The 18327-nt window shown below is 36.2% G+C and overlaps 1 protein-coding gene across 2 annotated transcripts in view; it reads right to left on the bottom strand.

The window, feature by feature from the left end:
• Positions 1–2665: 2665 nt before the first annotated feature.
• CBFB (core-binding factor subunit beta) overlaps positions 2666–18327 on the bottom strand; it is a 62175-nt gene continuing 46513 nt past the window's right edge. For both annotated transcript variants that reach the window (XM_059904310.1, XM_059904309.1), the window contains exon 6: positions 2666–4926. In XM_059904310.1, coding sequence (XP_059760293.1) covers positions 4904–4926 — 23 coding nt within the window. In that variant the 3' untranslated portion in view covers positions 2666–4903. The remainder of the gene's footprint in view (positions 4927–18327) is intronic.

The following is an 18327-nucleotide window of genomic DNA, read 5'->3' as shown; positions in this document are numbered from 1 at the left end:
TAAACATTTTTCCTTTTGGTTGTATCATCTGTCCTTTGCCCACTTACAATCCTAATATTGATGTAAGCCAATACATGCAATTTAAAATTTTCTACTAGCCACATTAAAAAGGAAAAAGGTAGTTTATTTTAATGTATTTTATTTAACCCAATATAACCCAGTATATAAAAATATTTTAACATGTAATCAAAGTTAAAAATTAAATATCTTTTTTCTTCTTTTGTACTAGATCTTTGATATTTAGTATTTTACACTAACAGTGCATCTCAACCTGGACACAAAATTTTCAAAGGCTAACATGAAATGTAGTCCTCCCAAAACAAAGTTTTAACAGAAAAATATTTAACACTGCCTCAGTTTTTAAATTAAAACATAAATTCAGTTTCTTGGTTTTACTAGCCACATTTCAAGTGCTCGACAGCCACACATGGCTAGTACCTACCATTCATGGATATACATGATTTCTCTAACAAAAAATTTCTCCCTGTATCATATCTTCTCACATTTTCAAATGTTTCTGAAACCTGAAAAAGGCCAATAATGACTTTAAGTTGCTTATTCTGGCCAAAAGCTGAGAATTGACTAGTACAGTGACTTTTAGAGTTATCTTGTATTTAAACGAACCAAACTGCCATTTCCACCCATGATTCTACTCTACAAATTGTAATTTTCTAGACTCGGAACATCTTTGAAATGCCATATCCATATATATGGTGGTGATGCAGGAAAGGGAATTGATGCTACCAGGAGAATCATGCCTTGAAATATGCCTGCAAATGACTGAAATCTTACCTTTAAAGAATGTTTGGGAGATCAAAACGCCAATGTTGTTTTTTTTGTTTTGGCCGTGCCACGCGGCCTGTGGGATCTTAGTTCCATGATCAGGGATCGAACCCGCACCCCCTGCATTGGAAGCGCTGAGTCCTAACCAATGCACTGCCAGGGAAGTCCCCCAGTGTTGTCTTATAAGTACTCAGTTACATATATAAATACAGCAAAATGGCTGTGGTGGTTTTAAAAATATGTCCATAAACTCTTTGACGCCCCCCCTTCAAAAGATGAAGCTTAATAACTCCTCCCTTTCAGTGTGGGCCTAACCCAGTGACTCACTTCTAACATAATGGAATATGGCAGCCCAAGATTAGGTTATTAAGATGCGGCTTTGGACTTCCCTGGTGGCGCAGTGGTTAGGAATCCACCTGCCAATGCAGGGGACACGGGTTAGAGCCCTGGTCCAGGAAGATCCCACGTGCCACGGAGCAACTAAGCTCGTGTGCCACGACTACTGAGCCTGTGCTCTAGAGCCTGCGAGCCACACTACTGAGTCCACGTGCTGCAACTACTGAAGCCCGTGCGCCTAGAGCCCGAGTTCCGAAACAAGAGAAGCTACTGCAATGAGAAGCCCGCGCACCACAAGAGAAGCCCCGCTCGCCACAACTAGAGAAAGTCCGCATGCAGCAACAAAGACCCAACGCAGCCAAAAAAAAAAAAAAAAATGTGGCTTTCATCTTAGGCATGCACTCTTCCTTGGATCACCTGCTCTGGGAAAGCCAGCTGCCAAGTCATGAGCTGCCCTATGGAGACACCCACGTGCCAAGGAAGTTCTTCATCCCTAGCACCTAGCAAGGAATCAAGGGCTTACACCCAATGGCCTGTGAGAAACTGAGGCCAGTCAGTGGCCACATGAGTGGGCTTGGAAGGGGATCCTTCAGCCACAATTAAGCGTTGAGATGATGATAGCTCAGGTTGACAATTTGACTCTAACTTCAGGAGAGACCCTGGATCAGACCACTGGGCTTAGCTTCTTCCAGATTTCTGACCCACAGAAACTGTGAGATGATGTTTACTGTTTTAAGCTGCTAAGTTTTGGGGCAATGTGTTATGTAGCAATGGATAATCCACACAATGGCTTATAGCTTGAAAAAGCTCCCCAGTGCCAAATGAGGCATAAATCAAGTAAGATATTTCTTTTTCCAGGTAGCCCCAAACTAACATATCCAAATACCTGTTTCTAGAGGTGATATACTTATTGAAACCATGATGCTACTGCTCAAATAATTTTTGAAATTAACCCTCAGAGTATGAATCTTATTCTTTGGAATTTTGCTTCATGGTACCAATTCAGCATTTAAAGGTATTTGTTATTTGCAATAAGTCTGGTAGTGAATAAGTAAATTTTTCCTTATGGATCAAGCTTAGGACATACTTCTAGAGTAAAAGGCTTAATTTTCTGATGTAGGAAAATGCCAAGGAAAGTCCTAAGAATGTCTGAAATGACACCAGCACAATCAAATTGAGTGTATATTCCTAAAATGAAGTTTGAAAGATGGTAGTTATTTGGATGTGTAATTTTTGGAATTCTTCCTTCCCTCCAAGGTCACTACTCTATAGTCATACCTCATAGGATGGGTAAATCAAGGCAGATTTTTTGAAAACTATAATATACACTGGGAAATTAGTGTTCTTTGTGTTATATACATTAAAGGTTTTCTTTGGAATTAACAGAAATGACCACTAGATGCCACTGCTGTTGGTGGTGGTTTTTATTTTAAGGTTAAAAAGCAGAAGGCAAGAACAGCTTAGAAACAAAATCAATTTTTATGTCATAATGAACACCAGAACAGAAATTGTTGTATTATGTTAATAAAGAGCCAAGACCCAGAAGTTCACTACACAGAAGTTTATTGTGAAAGTAAATTAAACATACAAACACACAATATGGCTAATGGTGGCAAAAGCAATCTGGTAGCTTAAGGCAAGTTTTAATGAGGATGAGTTTAGAAAAGATGATGCAATGATGTAATTCTGTTTAAATACAGATTATGGAAAAATATCAAATTGTACCAATAACTTAAAAAAAAAGCAGTTTTCAAAGCCTGCACTATTGGAGAAAAAGGGCTCATGATCTTAATGCCAGCATTAAGACAGATGGAAGCAGCACAATGCTAAATGACAGTATGTACAGAAGGATGGCAACATGAACATTTAATAACATTTGATCTTAGTTACTGGTGGACTGAAAGCCCTTAGCTAGAAACAACAGAGAAAAATGTGCCATCATCATGTTATTAGAAAAGAAAAAATTTAAGTGCAGAAGTCAAAAACCAAGGAGCTGTGTGATAAAGTAACCTTAGAACAGCACTGTAAGGACCACTTAAAAGGTGATTCCCTCAGGGGAAATTAGGGCACTGAGTGTGTAAACATGTGAGCTGCACAACACCAAATACCAACCAGATTCATTCATAGTACTTAGTTACACAAGATCAGCATGGTCTTTTATGATGCATTATTGTTTATAACAATTTAAACACACTCTTTTACCATGCATGACTTCAAATATATAACAAATATTTTTATTCTGAGATACAGGATATACTTATGAATTATAAGACCTATATACAATGAAAGTCACACCTCCCTCATCAGTCAAGTATACATATATGTTTTAAATGCAATGACCTTATTCAGACTTCAGTTCATTTTCTGAATTGACCATGTCAGTTTTTCAAACTCTTTAAAATAATGCCATTCTATTTTGATAAAATACATTTTGGCAAAACTTCAGAAATGTAGTAACATTTAATGAATGTGACCATGGAAAATATTTGTAAGGAGGTGCCAAATGACTTAGCACTTTTTTCCAGTCTTGTATTAAAAAAAAAAAAAAGTTGCAATCAATTTGATAGTGAGCCCTATTTTAAAAATATTCTTATACTAATTCATCTCAAAAGGTTCTATTAATAGTCCTTTTGGAAAATACCATATATATAACCTGTGAATTTTTTTCCAGAATAATTAATGGAAGAAAATGTATCCTCTGCACAGATGTACATTTTCTCTCTAAGACTAATCTTTCATCACCCAGCATTGTTTTTACAAAAGCATGCATTATAAAATACACATAAAAGCAGCTATCTTAAACATGATTTTAATACAACATTACCTTTGTAGCTGATTCATCACTGTCTCCAGTTTAATATGCTGTTACATACATGAAGAAGCTCCAGTATCCCTTTTCTGATTGACTTTTAAAAAAAAATCCCTGAATAAAACAGAAGCCAGCCTGTGACTTCTTTAGGCATTTCAGTAGAATATTATCATCTATGGAGAATATCTCCACAGAAACTCATGAATACAGAACAGAATCTAAAACAGATCTGGGGCAGACCAGAGTTAATACCAATTAAAATTTTTTATGTTTAAAAAGGAAAGAAAAGGAGCTGATTATCAACATTTAAAAGGATACTGCAACTTTAACAACTGTAAACTTTGTGTTAGAAGGTGTGGCAGACAGCTCTATGCTACTAGGTTTTTAGCTTGTAAATAATGCAAACCATCAGCAGTTTTAAAATGCCATAGACTATAAAAACACAGAAGGAAACAGGGGAAACAAAACAAAAAAACCAAGAACATTTATCTAAAATGAAGCTGTATAACCAACACATCTAAAATTAAAAAAAAAAAAAAACAGAGCAACTGATTAGGGGAAAAAACCCTCTGATAAAAATTTTAATTTCTTGACCTGTTTTAAAATGACATGAACTTTTAAATTAAAATGGTGGAAAAAAAGAGCTTTACAAGTGGATAGTTTCAACTCACTAAAATAATGTCAACAAGGTAAGCTTGCATAGAAGAAAATTTCAAATAATTACTGGCTACATGCATACAAAATTAGAAATGCAGTTATTATATCATAGTGCAAAACCATGGCAGTTGTGATGTCTTGTTACCGCCTAAGGTTGAGAAATAGACCGTAGTACCTCCAGTTATCACAGTTTCTGGTCTTTTAATCAATTATTTCTGCAGACTAGAAATGAATATGTAAAGATGGGGGGGACACATCTTTTGTGCCACTAATTAGCGAAGTTTGAGGTCATCACCACCACCTAAACTGGATCCAGGACTAGGGTCTTGTTGTCTTCTTGCCTGCAATGACAAAATCATAATTTAGGGTTAAAACGTGTTTTGAAAATCAAAGTGCTAATAAATAAAAGTTACAGTAGCACATAAGAAAAGTTTGCAACTAAAAAAATTTTCAGCCAGTATCTCCACATGTAAGAAGAAAAAGAAAAATTTAGATTATGTATGAAATATTTTGTCAAAGTTTCCTTAAAAACCAAGAATAAAAAATCTCATTATATTCAAAAGAGCATTATCAAAATACGTACTGTGGATAAAAGAGCAACAAACCTACATTTATAGCTTTGGGAATAAAGGGTTTAACTTGAACACATGATCCAATCACCTTAGAAGCAAACTTTCCCATTTTCCCTTTTAATACTAGCTGACATTTTACACACTACTACATATAAAATAGATAACAAACAAGAACCTTCTGTATAGCACAGGGAACTATACTCAGTATTTTGTAATAACCTATAAGGGAAAAGAATATATATATATATATATATATATATATATATATATATATATACACACACACACACACACACACATATATATATAACTGAATCACTGTGCTGTACACCTGAAATTAACACAACATTGTAAATCAACTATACTTCTACATGTACTTGTCCAGTTTTCCCAGCACCATTTACTGAAGAGGCTGTCTTGTCTCCATTGTATATTCTTGCCTCCTTTGTCATAGATTAGGTGACCACAGGTGTGTGGGTTTACCTCTGAGCTTTCTTACCTGTACCAGTGATCTATATTTCTGTTTTTGTGCCAGTACCATATTGTTTTGATTACTGTAGCTTTGTAGTATAGTCTGAAGTCAGGGAGTCTGATTCCTCCAGCTCCATTTTTCTTTCTCAAGATTGCTTTGGCTATTTGGGTTCTTTTGTGTTTCCATATAAATTGTATAATTTTTTGTTCCAATTCTGTGAAAAATGCCATTGGTAATTTGATAGGGATTGCACTGAATCTGTAGATTGCTTTGGGTAGTATAGTCATTTTCACAATATTGATTCTTCCAATCCAGGAGCACGGTATATTTCTCCATCTGTTTATGTCATCTTTGATTTCTTTCATCAGTGTTTTATAGTTTTCTGAGTATAGGTCTTTTGCCTCCTCAGGTAGGTTTATTCCTAGGTATTTTATTCTTTTTGTTGTGATGGTAAATGGGACTGTTTCCTTAATTTCTCTTTCTGATCTTTTGTTGTTAGTGTATAGGAATGCCAGAGATTTCTGTGCATTAATTTTGTATCCTGCAACCTTACCAAATTCATTGATTAGTTCTAGTAGTTTTCTGGTGGCATCTTTAGGATTTTCTATGTATAGTATTATGTCATCAGCAAACAGTGACAGTTTTATTTCCTCTTTTCCAATTTGTATTCCTTTTATTTCTTTTTCTTCTCTGATTGCTGTGGCTAGGACTTCCAATACTACGTTGAATAATAGTGGCAAGAGTGGATATCCTTGTCTTGTTCCTGATTTTAGAGGAAAAGCTTTCAGTTTTTCACCATTGAGAATGATGTTTGCTGTGGGTTTGTCATATATGGCCTTTATTATGTTGAGGTAGGTTCTCTCTATGCCCACTTTCTGAAGAGCTTTTACCATAAATCGGTGTTGAATTTTGTCAAAAGCTTTTTCTGCATCTATTGAGATGATCATATGGTTTTTATTCTTCAATTTGTTAATATGGTGTTATCACATTGATTGCTTTGCGTATACTGAAGAATCCTTGCATCCCTGGGATAAATCCCACTTGATCATGTTGTATGATCTTTTTAATGTGTTGCTGGATTCTGTTTGCTAGTATTTTGAGGAAATTAGAACACTCCCTAACACCATACACAAAAATAAACTCAAAATGGATTAAAGTCCTAAATGTAAGACCAGACACTAAAACTCTTAGAGGAAAACATAGGAAAAAACTCCCTTTGACATAAATCACAGCAAGATCTCTTATGACCCACTGCCTAGTGTAATGAAAATAAAAACAAAAATAAGTGAATGGGACCTAATTAAACTTAAAAGCTTTTGCACAGCAAAGGAAACCATAAACAAGACGAAAAGACAATCCACAGAATGGGAGAAAATATTTGCAAACGAAGCAACAGACAAAGGATTAATCTCCAAAATACATAAATAGCTCATGTATCTCAATATCAAAAAAACAAACAATCCAAAAACAAAATGGGCAGAAGACCTAAACAGACATTTCAGCAAAGAAGACATACAGATGGCCAAGAGACACATGAAAAGATGCTCACCAGCACTAATTATTAGAGAAATACAAATCAAAACTACAATGAGGTATCACCTCACACCAGTCAGAATGGGCATCATCAGAAAATCTACAAACAATAAATGCTAGAGAGGGTGAGTAGAAAAGGGAACCCTCTTGCACTGTTGGTGGGAATGTAAATTGATACAGCCACTGTGGAGAACAGTATGTCGGTTCCTTAAAAAACTAAAAATAGAATTACCATATGATCCAGCAATCCCAATACTGGGCATATACCCAGAGAAAACCATAATTCAAAAAGACATATATAGGGCTTCCCTGGTGGCGCAGTGGTTAAGAATCCGCCTGCCAATGCAGGGGACACAGGTTCGAGCCCTGGTCTGGGAAGATCCCACATGCCGTGTAGCAACTAAGCCTGTGCGCCACAACTACTGAGCCTGTGCTCTAGAACCCGCAGGTCACAACTACTGAGCTTGCGTGCCACAACCACTGAAGCCCACGCACCTAGAGCCTGTGCTCTGCAACAAGAGAAGCCACCGCAATGAGAAGCCCGCGCACTGCAACGAAGAGTAGCCCCTGCTCGCCACAACTAGAGAAAGCCTGCGTGCAGCAACGAAGACCCAACACAGTCCAAAAAAAAAAAAAAAGACACATATACCCCAATGTTCATTGCAGCACTATTTATAATAGCCAGGACATGGAAACAACCTAAATGTCCACCAACAGATGAATGGATAAAGAAGATGTGGTACATATATACAATGGAATATTACTCAGCCATAAAAAGAAATGAAATTGGATCATTTGTAGAGATGTGGATGGACCTAGGGTCTGTCATACAGAGTGAAGCAAGACAGAAAGAGAAAGACAAATATCATATATTAATGCATATATGTGGAATCTAGAAAAATGGTACAGATGAACCTATTTGCAGGGCAGGAATAGACAGGCAGATGTAGAGAATGGACATGTGGACACAGGGTGGGAAGGGGAGGGTGGGATGAATTAGGAGATTAGGTTTGACATAAATACACTACCAGGTGTAAAACAGATAGCTGGCAGGAGCCTGTTGTATAGCACAGGGAGCTCAGCTCGGTGCTCTGTGATGGCTTAGTTGGGTGGCATGGTGGGGGGAAAGGAGGTACAGGAGGGAGGGGATGTGTGTATGCATATGGCTGATTCACTTTGCTGTGCAGCAGAAACTAACACAACATTGTAAAGCAATTATACTCCAATAAAAAAAAAATTATTGTGAGACAATTAGAAAAAAAAAAAGTTAACAAAGAAATTCCAATACCAGATTAGGAAACTGATAGTTACCAAATGTTATTTTTTCCAATAAACAAGTTGTATTTTATATTAAGACATTTAAAAAATAAATTTAACACCAATAATAGCAAAAAAAAATCAACTATACTTCAGTAAAATATATATAAATGGATAAATAAAAATTAAAAAAAATAGCTGACATTTATTGAGCACCAACTATATGCTGGGCACTGCTCTAAGCAATTTCCATGGACGAACCAATTTAATCCCTGCCAACTACCTATAACATAGGTGCTATTGTTTATCCATTTTACAGATAAAGAAACTGAGTCACACAGAAGTATATGGCCTATAAATTATATGACTGAAAAATGTAACACTGAATTTCATCTCTCACTGAATACCATCTCTGCCAACTGGGTTTTAACTAGGAATCTCTATCTCAAGAAATAAAATTCAGAATTACTATGGATAAAGTATTGTCTCAAAAGCAAAAACGGAAATATATTAGAATCCTTGGTGCACTTATATATTCAGAAGTATCTTCACAACAATACTTAACAACCAAGAGGCTTGACAATCATAAACATTGAGGATTTCAAGTTTCACTATAGAATAAACATTTGTTTAAACTATGGCAAATTACTTAATAGAGTACATCTAAGAACTAACATACTGTGCGTGACACTCTCTGCTAATATAAAGTTTTAAAATAACATAGTGTCCCCCTTTGATCCACACATAATATTTACTTCCAGTCTCTTTCACAAATTCCAATGCACCTTTCTTCTATTAAGTGTTCTCTAGTGACTACAAATGTCAGTCAAGCACAAACATCTGTTTGTATACAGAACCTAGTTCCCTCAGCAACAGTTTTCCTATGTTAGATAAAGCCTACTCCATTCCACCAGTTATTGTTAAGGGCAAAAACCCCTTAACATCTCTCACACCCAAGAGCAAATTCTGACATCTCTACATTTAAATATGTCCTGAATCTGACCACTTCTGACTAACTCTACCACTCTTACCCTAGTCCAAGCCACCATCATCTTTCATGTGGATCTTGTTTTAGCCACCTCTGTTATATGCCAGCAACTGGGACTAACTGCAATTACCTGTGCAATCTTTAGCTAAATGGAATTATGTATTATTATCACCAACTGATTGTCCATTATCTGTCAGTTTTTGGAAACAAATTTAACCAAAAATAGAAATGTTCTGATTTCAATGGTTAAGATCTAAAACAATTAGAGAAAGAGCATCCTTGACCTTCAAAGAAACAGCTTAACAAGTCACACCTGTACTGTAAAATCATGTTTAGTCAGAAGCTCCAGTTATATCATCATTTCTCAAGAGGGTTAATGTTGTTTAGACAGAAATGACACAGCTTTATTCACTTTCAAACAAATCATATAAAACCCAACACTAACTTCCGTGGTCTTTCTTATAAACTGTGATACATTTCTCTAGCAAATCTTAACTATTTATTAGCAGACTGCATGCTGACTAAATTTTAGCACATTCCTTTCATTTAACTAGTCAGGTTAATGTTATGCTGCATGGGTACAGATTGAAAGAGCTATGGAATGCATATGCATTAGGAAAACAATTTATGTTCCATACAGAATCAATGTTAAATGTAATGTAAGGACTGATCAATTCTGCAAAATTAGAGATGGTGATATAAGCATCTGGTTTCAGTCAATGAAGGTTAGAAAGGGGCTGAGCAATGAAGAAACACTGAGAAAAATCAATCCTAATTATACATTTATAAATTACTACTAACCTACCAGTAATACTTTGTGAAAAGAATATTTCAGCTTTTGTCCTGGGATAAGAGTAATTTTCAAATTATTTTAATAATGGGATGACTCCAAATGAGTGACAAAAAAACAGTCAGCAGCTGGAGTTCTCCCTACTGGTCAGGGCTGTGCAGAGGTTGCCATGGGTTTATTTGTTTAAAATATATTTTTGGTAAAAGCATGCAAAGTTGTTTTGCTATTTACTTGTGTTTTTCGTTTCTATTTACATTGTAAAGAAGGAATGAGGAAGATGTAAATGAAGACACTATGAAGGAGAATCAAAGATAAAAAAAAATATGAGGAACTCTGAAAGAGTATGAATGAGAGCAGAAGAGGGAAGAATGAGAGAGCTGGGAGACTGGGAGGGAATTTAATGCTAGAGAGGAAGACGTATGGGCTGTCTTATGAAGGAGACAAGTACAGAAACATTTAGGTTAATGAAATAGCTTCCACAGGACTGGAATTCAACAACTGGATGTGCTGCCTTGGGAAGCAGTGCTTTCTACTGTAGCAGTTTTCTAATGGTTGGATGTTTTAGAATGAATTCTATGAGTAACAAACTAGACTAGATGATGGCAAAGAACCTCTCTGAACTCAATTATTCTAAAAACATAAAGTCCATAATTTCTAGTTTCTTTCTCCCCAGTCAATCCACATAGGCCCTTGATTTTAACTTTTTATTAACAGTTATTTCAGAATAGGGTTTTAATATAAAGCAGACACCCATGAGCCTGTTCAGAATACAAATCTGTTTTTAATATTTATAAGTATTAAAATGTAGAAATTTTACTACAGACCCCTCACTACCAGTCGCTCCTATTTTCTTTCTTCAGTATACCATCACCCAGAAACATGGCAAATCCAGTTTCTAGATGGCAGTCATAGGACATGTTCAAAATGAAGAGACAAAGAATATTCACCAGATACTCGAGCTTTCCCTACTGGTCTGGGCTGTGCAGAAGTAGCCAAGAGCAGGGATACCCAAATGAAAATGAATAAAACCTGGTTGATTTCCATTCTTTTATTATCAAGATCATCAAACTGAAGAACACTCTTCATGAGAAAATGCCCTAATAACTAAAAATAGATCCAATTTATTGAGTGTATACTATATCCAGATAATGTGCAAATCACTTTATGTTTGACACTTGGCTAAAAGTCAGAACATGGCATGACAGAATTTTAGAGCAGCACAGTACTTTATAGAGATCTAGTTCAACTCTCACGTTACAGATGATAGGCCTGAGACCAAGAATGTTAAATGATTCCTCCAAGGTTTCAGAGTTAGGTGGTGGCAGTGAGAACACAAACTCACAACTCTAAAAAGATGAACCTTTAACTTCCAATTAGCATTAATGTCAGCCTCCTAAGTCACTGCTATTTCGCCTGACTGCTAAGGCTGGAAGAGACACAAAGCAGAAATTTTAAGTCCTAATATGAGAGAAAGGAATGCAATTTTTCCAAACTCCTTAAAAACGTAAAAACAAGGTCAGCAGACAATCATAGACACCTGTCAGATAAGTAGACTGCAAGAGCTGGTCTAACAGGCACATCAAAAAATACAGTTCTTACAAAGTATACAACTTCAGGAAAACTTTAAATATAAGGTGGCATTTTAAAATAAAAGAGATAGTGGAAATAACTGACATTTCCAGGCTTGGACTAGGGTGGCTCTACCAAGTTAGCAATGTGAGCTTATACAAACTTCTTATCCTCTTTCAGCCTCAGTTCCTCAAAATTGAGGTACATCTTATAAGAGCATTTAAGAATCAAGTGTAAAACAAATACTGCAGCATATACTGCCTGGCACATAGTAAGCATTCATGCTGTTGCTATCACAACAAAGCTGCTCATAACTTCCCAGTTTATCTGTATGAACTTTTCAAATGTTAAAAAAATCTGCATCCTGCATATAAGAGTAACTTTTACAGGCTAAAATAAAGTTAAAACAAAATAAATTTTAATAAAACCTACATCTCTTATGATAGAGACCAAACCAAGACCCTGTTTTTCTCTTAGTATGGGAGCAGCGGACCTAGAATCCTTGTCCTCCCTTGTTAATCCTCTTCCGATTCTCATTCTTTTTTGTTTTGTTTTAAAATTTTATATTCTAATAGGATTTTCTTTTTTATAAATTTATTTATTTATTTATTTATTTATTTTTGGCTGAGTTGGGTCTTCATTGCTCCACACTGTCTTTCTCTAGTTGTGGCAAGCAGGGGCTACTCTTTGTTGCGGTGCACGGGCTTCTCATTGTGGTGGCTTCTCTTGTTGCAGAGCAAGGGCTCTAGGTGCACAGGCTTCAGTATGTGGGCTCAGGCATGCGGGCTCAGGAGTTGTAGCGCACGGGCTTAGCTGCTCCGCGGCATGTGGGATCTTCCCGGACCAGGGCTCGAACCCATGTCCCCTGCATTGGCAGGCAGATTCTTAACCACTGTGCCACCAGGGAAGCCCTCTCATTCTTTTTTTTTTTTTCGATTCTCATTCTTAATCTGAGTTCATATTCTCGGTTCACTTTCATCTACTGCCTATACCTAAAACACACCTCAGGAAGGTCCAGAAGAGACAGACATTTACGTTCATTTGTCCTTACATAAAAATAAGTGTTGGTAGAGTTAAGTGATATGAAAACTGAAGTCTGTGGGAATTTAAAATAAATAGAGGCTGTGATTTTTTTTCTTGGACCACACAGAATCGAAGGCTCAAAAAACATACAAAACACAAATATAAAAACCACAGTCTTTCGCTTGTTTTTATTTCCAAATAGTCTCCACATAAAATTCTCATGTGATTTGCTGAACTTTACTTTTAAAACTGCCTATAGCAGAATAAGCAATAATTATTTACCCATTCTCTGACATTAAAGATAACAATTTATTTGCTAATGCTTTTATAACCTAACCAAATGAAAGCATTTTCTAGGTAATGACAGAGAGAAAATCTCTTTCAGCACCCTGTCACCTTGCAGCTGAATTAAGAGCCAACAGTACTATATCACAGTTTCAGGTTAAGAGGCCAATGAAGCTGAAGGCAGTCCCTAGACACACCAAGAGTGTGTATAAGCTGCTATAAAACAGATGACAGAGGTATCTTTCCAACTTATTTATGACCAAAGCACTCAGTCTGTACCTTATTAGTCTCAACCTTCCTTCACAAAATCCCAAAGTAAGGTACTGGAATTACAGTTATAGAGACGTGTAACCTGAAGGACTGCCATGGATAACAGGTCAACAGTTTTAAATAATGGTAAGATTCTCAGGTAAAAAGGCACTGGGCCACTTCTATGTGGCAACAGATATCAATGGGCAGGCAGGCAGGCACTTTACAGAAGAAATGTCTGTGATTATTATTTTTTTTAAAGTCTACTTTTTATTAAAGTACAGAAGAGTGTACAAATCATATATATGAGTGATGAATTTTCACGAAGTGAACACACCCATGTAACTAGCCTCCAGATCAAGAAATATAATATCACCAAACGTGGGAAGTTCCCTCTTTGTACCCCCTCCTTGTCACTACCCAACCCCAAGAGAAGCCAGAAAAGTTCAAGATCCTTTAATATTGTTAAAAAACAAAGAAAGAAACAAACACCAGGATATAAAATAGCTTGGCAACATATCTTTGACTTTCAGAGTCTACAGTTAGGATATGCCTGCCTTTATTGCCACTCCAGATACGTTGTGAGCCAAGGTGTATAGAAAGAGAGGATGAAGGAACTAGTTTCCAATGAGTTCCATTTTAAATGTCAGATACTGAGTTAGGCAGCACCCTGGGAGGTAGGGTGTTAGCTCCATTTTACAGATGAGGGTCAAGAGGATACGCAACTTTCCCAATGTCACATGGCAACAAGTAGAGCTAGGACTCAAAACCAGGGCAATCTTTTAGAAGCCTCATCCTCATCTACTACCTCAAAGGTTCTCAAGTTACATTCTGCCAGTTACTGGGTTCTCTGAACACACTCCAGGGACTCTAGAGGGGGACCAGAATAATCCCTACCCCTGTTTCACCCAGAGCAGTGCCCCTTTAAGCTATTTTATACATTAAGGTTCTGTATAAATTTCAAACGAAGACAGGATTTCACATTTTTAAAAACTGCCTATACGTCAGAGAAAACAGATAGCAAGTTCTAGAATCTTCTGTTTTCATCATTCTGTGTTAACACTAGCAACAAATTTTCTCTTCTTAATAGGTAACAGATGCACATGATACAAAATTCAAAAGGTATAAAAGATAAACAATGAAAAGTAATCACTCAAGGAGTTTTAGAACTGATTTCAGGTTAAAAAGACACTGGGGAAAACCAAAACCACTTGGAGTTCTGCTTCCCACTGTGAGTAATCTTAATCAGATACACATATTAAATGTTCATGAGCACCACTGTTACAAGTTTAGCATGTCAGGGCTAGAGGCCTCAGAGGTTATCCAAACAGGGGTAGGACATCCGTAAGCCTCTGCGCTGCCAGGATCTTAAGCCTCCAAGGACCATTTACTGGGTTACTGCCACCCAAGAGTTACCACTGCTCCTTGGCCCTTGTCTTTAGTAAGTCATCAGGACCACCCACTAGAACCATTATTATTCTTTTCTTCCTCAGTTTTTTCTTTTCCAGGCAAAATGGTTTCTAACTTCTTCTGGTTCTGGCAGATTTTATTTTTCAACTTAATCATCTTTATGGGTGATGTGGAAATTCTTTTCCCAGTGCTGGGCTGTATTTGTGGAGAACTTCTGCTTAGGAAGATGGTTTAAGTCTTCACCCTCCCTTTCATTAACCAATTATTTGAAAAGAGAGCAAGTCAAATTTTCTCAGAGTCTCAGTTTCTTCAAATGTAATAAGAATTTTACCCAGGTGAGTGTAAGAAAACCATTTTTTATAAAATTGTTACTTTTTAAAATACAAAATTAAAAACAAACAAATAAAAAGAATGTTCAATTATATTTTGTAAGACCCCCTTATAGATGTTTGAATTACAGGGGAAAAAATGCAACCATTTTCCCCCAATGTTCTCCTTTTACGAAAAAGGAGGTAAACTACAAGAAATAAGCTGACATTAGGAATCTGTCATGATTTTTTTGTTTTAAAAGAGAAGCAAAATACACATGCACAAAGTGCCAAAAGACATGCATACCCAAAACTCCCCTAAGAGACTGCCAGTGCAAGCTCTGGAGTCAGATTCCAGCCCAATTTTCCAGATAACAGTTCTCTATGAGAACTTTTTAAATTACTGCCATAAGGGACTATGGATCTTAAATCACTGATGAAAACCTAACCATTTTCTCTATGCTCTAGGTCATAATGCAGGGAAAGTGCCCTGATACACTTTAGAGAACTAAAACGATGTTCTTGTTAGCCAGATAATTCAATTAACTTGAACCAGCACTGTGGTAGAGCTTTTAGTGCTAAAGAAGTACTTTAGAGCTATTATTTACTGAAGGCCTACACATATCAAGCACCATACTAAGTGCCTTATAAGCACTTTCCCATTTAATTCTCACAACAATTTCTATGAGAAAACACACTTAAGAGAGGTTAGCAATTAATGGACTAGGAATCTCAAGTACGCCTGACTACAAAGCCCATGTGCTCAATCACTGACATAAAACTCACTAGAAACAATCTATCTGAGCAACAAATTATCTGACACCTCTATGAACAGACTATATTTTTGTTCATACACAAATACAAACATACTCACATATAAACTCACACACCAAAATGTTTTTCTTCAAGTAACATTATTTATAATAATCAAATTAACATTTTAGAGAAGACAATTCTTAGCCTCAACTAATCTAGAATTTTATTTAAAGCAAATCATATAAAAAAACTCCTAATTGTTCCACTAGTTGTCAAACAGTTATTCTTCAAATATAATGTAGCTGAACAGCACTTTTTATAAAACAATTCGTATATTCATTTAAAGCCATGTTAGCTTGCTCTAGAAAGATTGACCAATCATGTTCTCTGACATGGCAAGATCTCTTTTTCTTTCACTCCTTTGCATACACTGTTCCTTCTGTCCAGAATGCTTTCCCCAGCTTGTCTAGCTGGCAAACTCACATTCTTCCTTCAAATCCCTGCAAGTATATTCTCCTGTGAATCCCCCAGGCAGAGGCAGATGTAAGTGCTCCTTCTTCTGCACTGCCACTGTTCCCCTTTAAGTACAGGTGCTGCTAAAGCAGACTGCAATTATCTGTTTATACATCTATTTTCCCTCAAGATTGATAGATGTTCAAGGACAGAAACCATGCGTTTTCATCTACATATTTCCCAGCCCCTAATGCAGAATCTAGCACAACACAGTTGGAGTTCATTACTTAATAAATTACCTAGTTAATATAAACCAACAAATTATAAACATTTAAAAATATTTCCGGAGACCACTGACATGTATTATTCTACTTTAACGTACAGGCTCTAGTTTTCAGACAGGCAGAGTAGGAGCTATTTTTTGAAGCTCTCCATTTGACAACTAAATGCAATGTACAAAACACTGTGGTGGGTAATGTGGAGGTCAAAAAATCAGGGGCCCCACTTCACTGGTGATCACACTACAGTGGAGTACAGACAACTTTATAATTGTTTTAACATACTGTTCAATAAGAACAATGACAGAAATGAGAAGTGCTCTGGAAACGACAAAGTAGAAGGGCTAATTATGATTAAGAAGATTGGAGAAGGGATTGACAGATAACATTTAAGTTGGGCCTTGAATGGGTAGAAAAATAAATTCTCAGTCAGGGAACGAACAGCATGAGCAAGAAGGTTCAGAAGTATAAGCTAACAAATGCATATTATACATTCGAAAACTTCTTACTATTACAGATACAAGGATTCTCAAAGAAAATGCCATGGGAAGTTTGATCACAAGAGCTGTAAAAGCTTCAGGGACTTCCCTGGAGGTCCAATGGTTAAGACTTCACGCTTCCACTGCAGTGGGCACGGGTTCGATCCCTCATTGGGGAACTAAGATTCCACATGCCGCATGGTGCGGCCAAAAAAAAAAAAAAAAAAAAAAAAGTAAAAGCTTCAAAGAAAAAAATGTATTGCATTATATCCCTCCTGTCCCTTCCCCTAGCTAGAAAGTATTCTTCGGGACATCATCAGTTGCTATCAGCCTATTAAATCAATTCACTCATTGACAAAGGGAAATATCAACCATTAAAAGATAATAATTTTATTTCATAAACTAACCACTAAGTAGGCTTGATTTTTTTTCACTTATTTTTTAAAAAATATTTTAACATATATATGAAATAATACCAATAATATCAGCTGACACCTAGTCAGTGCCATATTCTCTAAAAGTGCTTTCACATGTATTTACTCATTTAATCCTTACAATGACCCTATGAGATAGGCACAATTTGCCCTATTTCATAGATGAGGAAACTCAGCCACAGAAAGGTGAAATAATTTGTCAGAGGTGACAAAGTGCCAGAGCCAGATTCAGATCTTGCCATCTGGCTCTAGAGTCTGGGCTCTTAACCACTGTCTTTGTACACACACGTATACACACACACACACACACACACTTTTACATTAATTTAAACAGTGTACATATAATTTAGTGAATGAAAAAACAACATTTTCTCTACTATGTAACAATGACTTAAAAATATTTTTAACGTGGAAAAATTACAAACATAAAAATTACCATCTTAACCATCCTTAAGTGTACAGTTCAGTAGTGTTAAGTAAGCACATTCACACTGTTGTGCAACCAATCTCCAGAACTCTTTTTAATGCCTGGAAATTATTCTATTTCATTGTTAGTCATATCAAATTTAAACACTGGACAAGACTAAATTTGAGTGTTTAAGACTGAAGTAGACATGGGTAATAAAACTATAAAAAGACACAAGGAAGTGATTACTATAAAAATTAAGAAAATTATTACTTTTGAAGGGAGGGAAAAGGTCATAATTAGATGTACACATGGAGGGGGCTACTGGGGTAACTGTCACATTTTAATTTTTTTTTACCTGGATGGTTATAAGGGTGTTATTAGCCTTCTAATAATTAAGCTACATATTTTTTGATGTAGATTTGGTGTGTACTTTACCATAAAAAGGTTAAAAGAAAAATAGACTAGGTTAATTCCATT

This window comes from Balaenoptera ricei, chromosome 19 (assembly GCF_028023285.1).
Source record: "Balaenoptera ricei isolate mBalRic1 chromosome 19, mBalRic1.hap2, whole genome shotgun sequence".
Lineage (NCBI taxonomy): Eukaryota > Metazoa > Chordata > Mammalia > Artiodactyla > Balaenopteridae > Balaenoptera > Balaenoptera ricei.
Note: the sequence above shows the minus strand (reverse complement) of the source record. Positions and strands in the feature narration are given on the sequence as shown.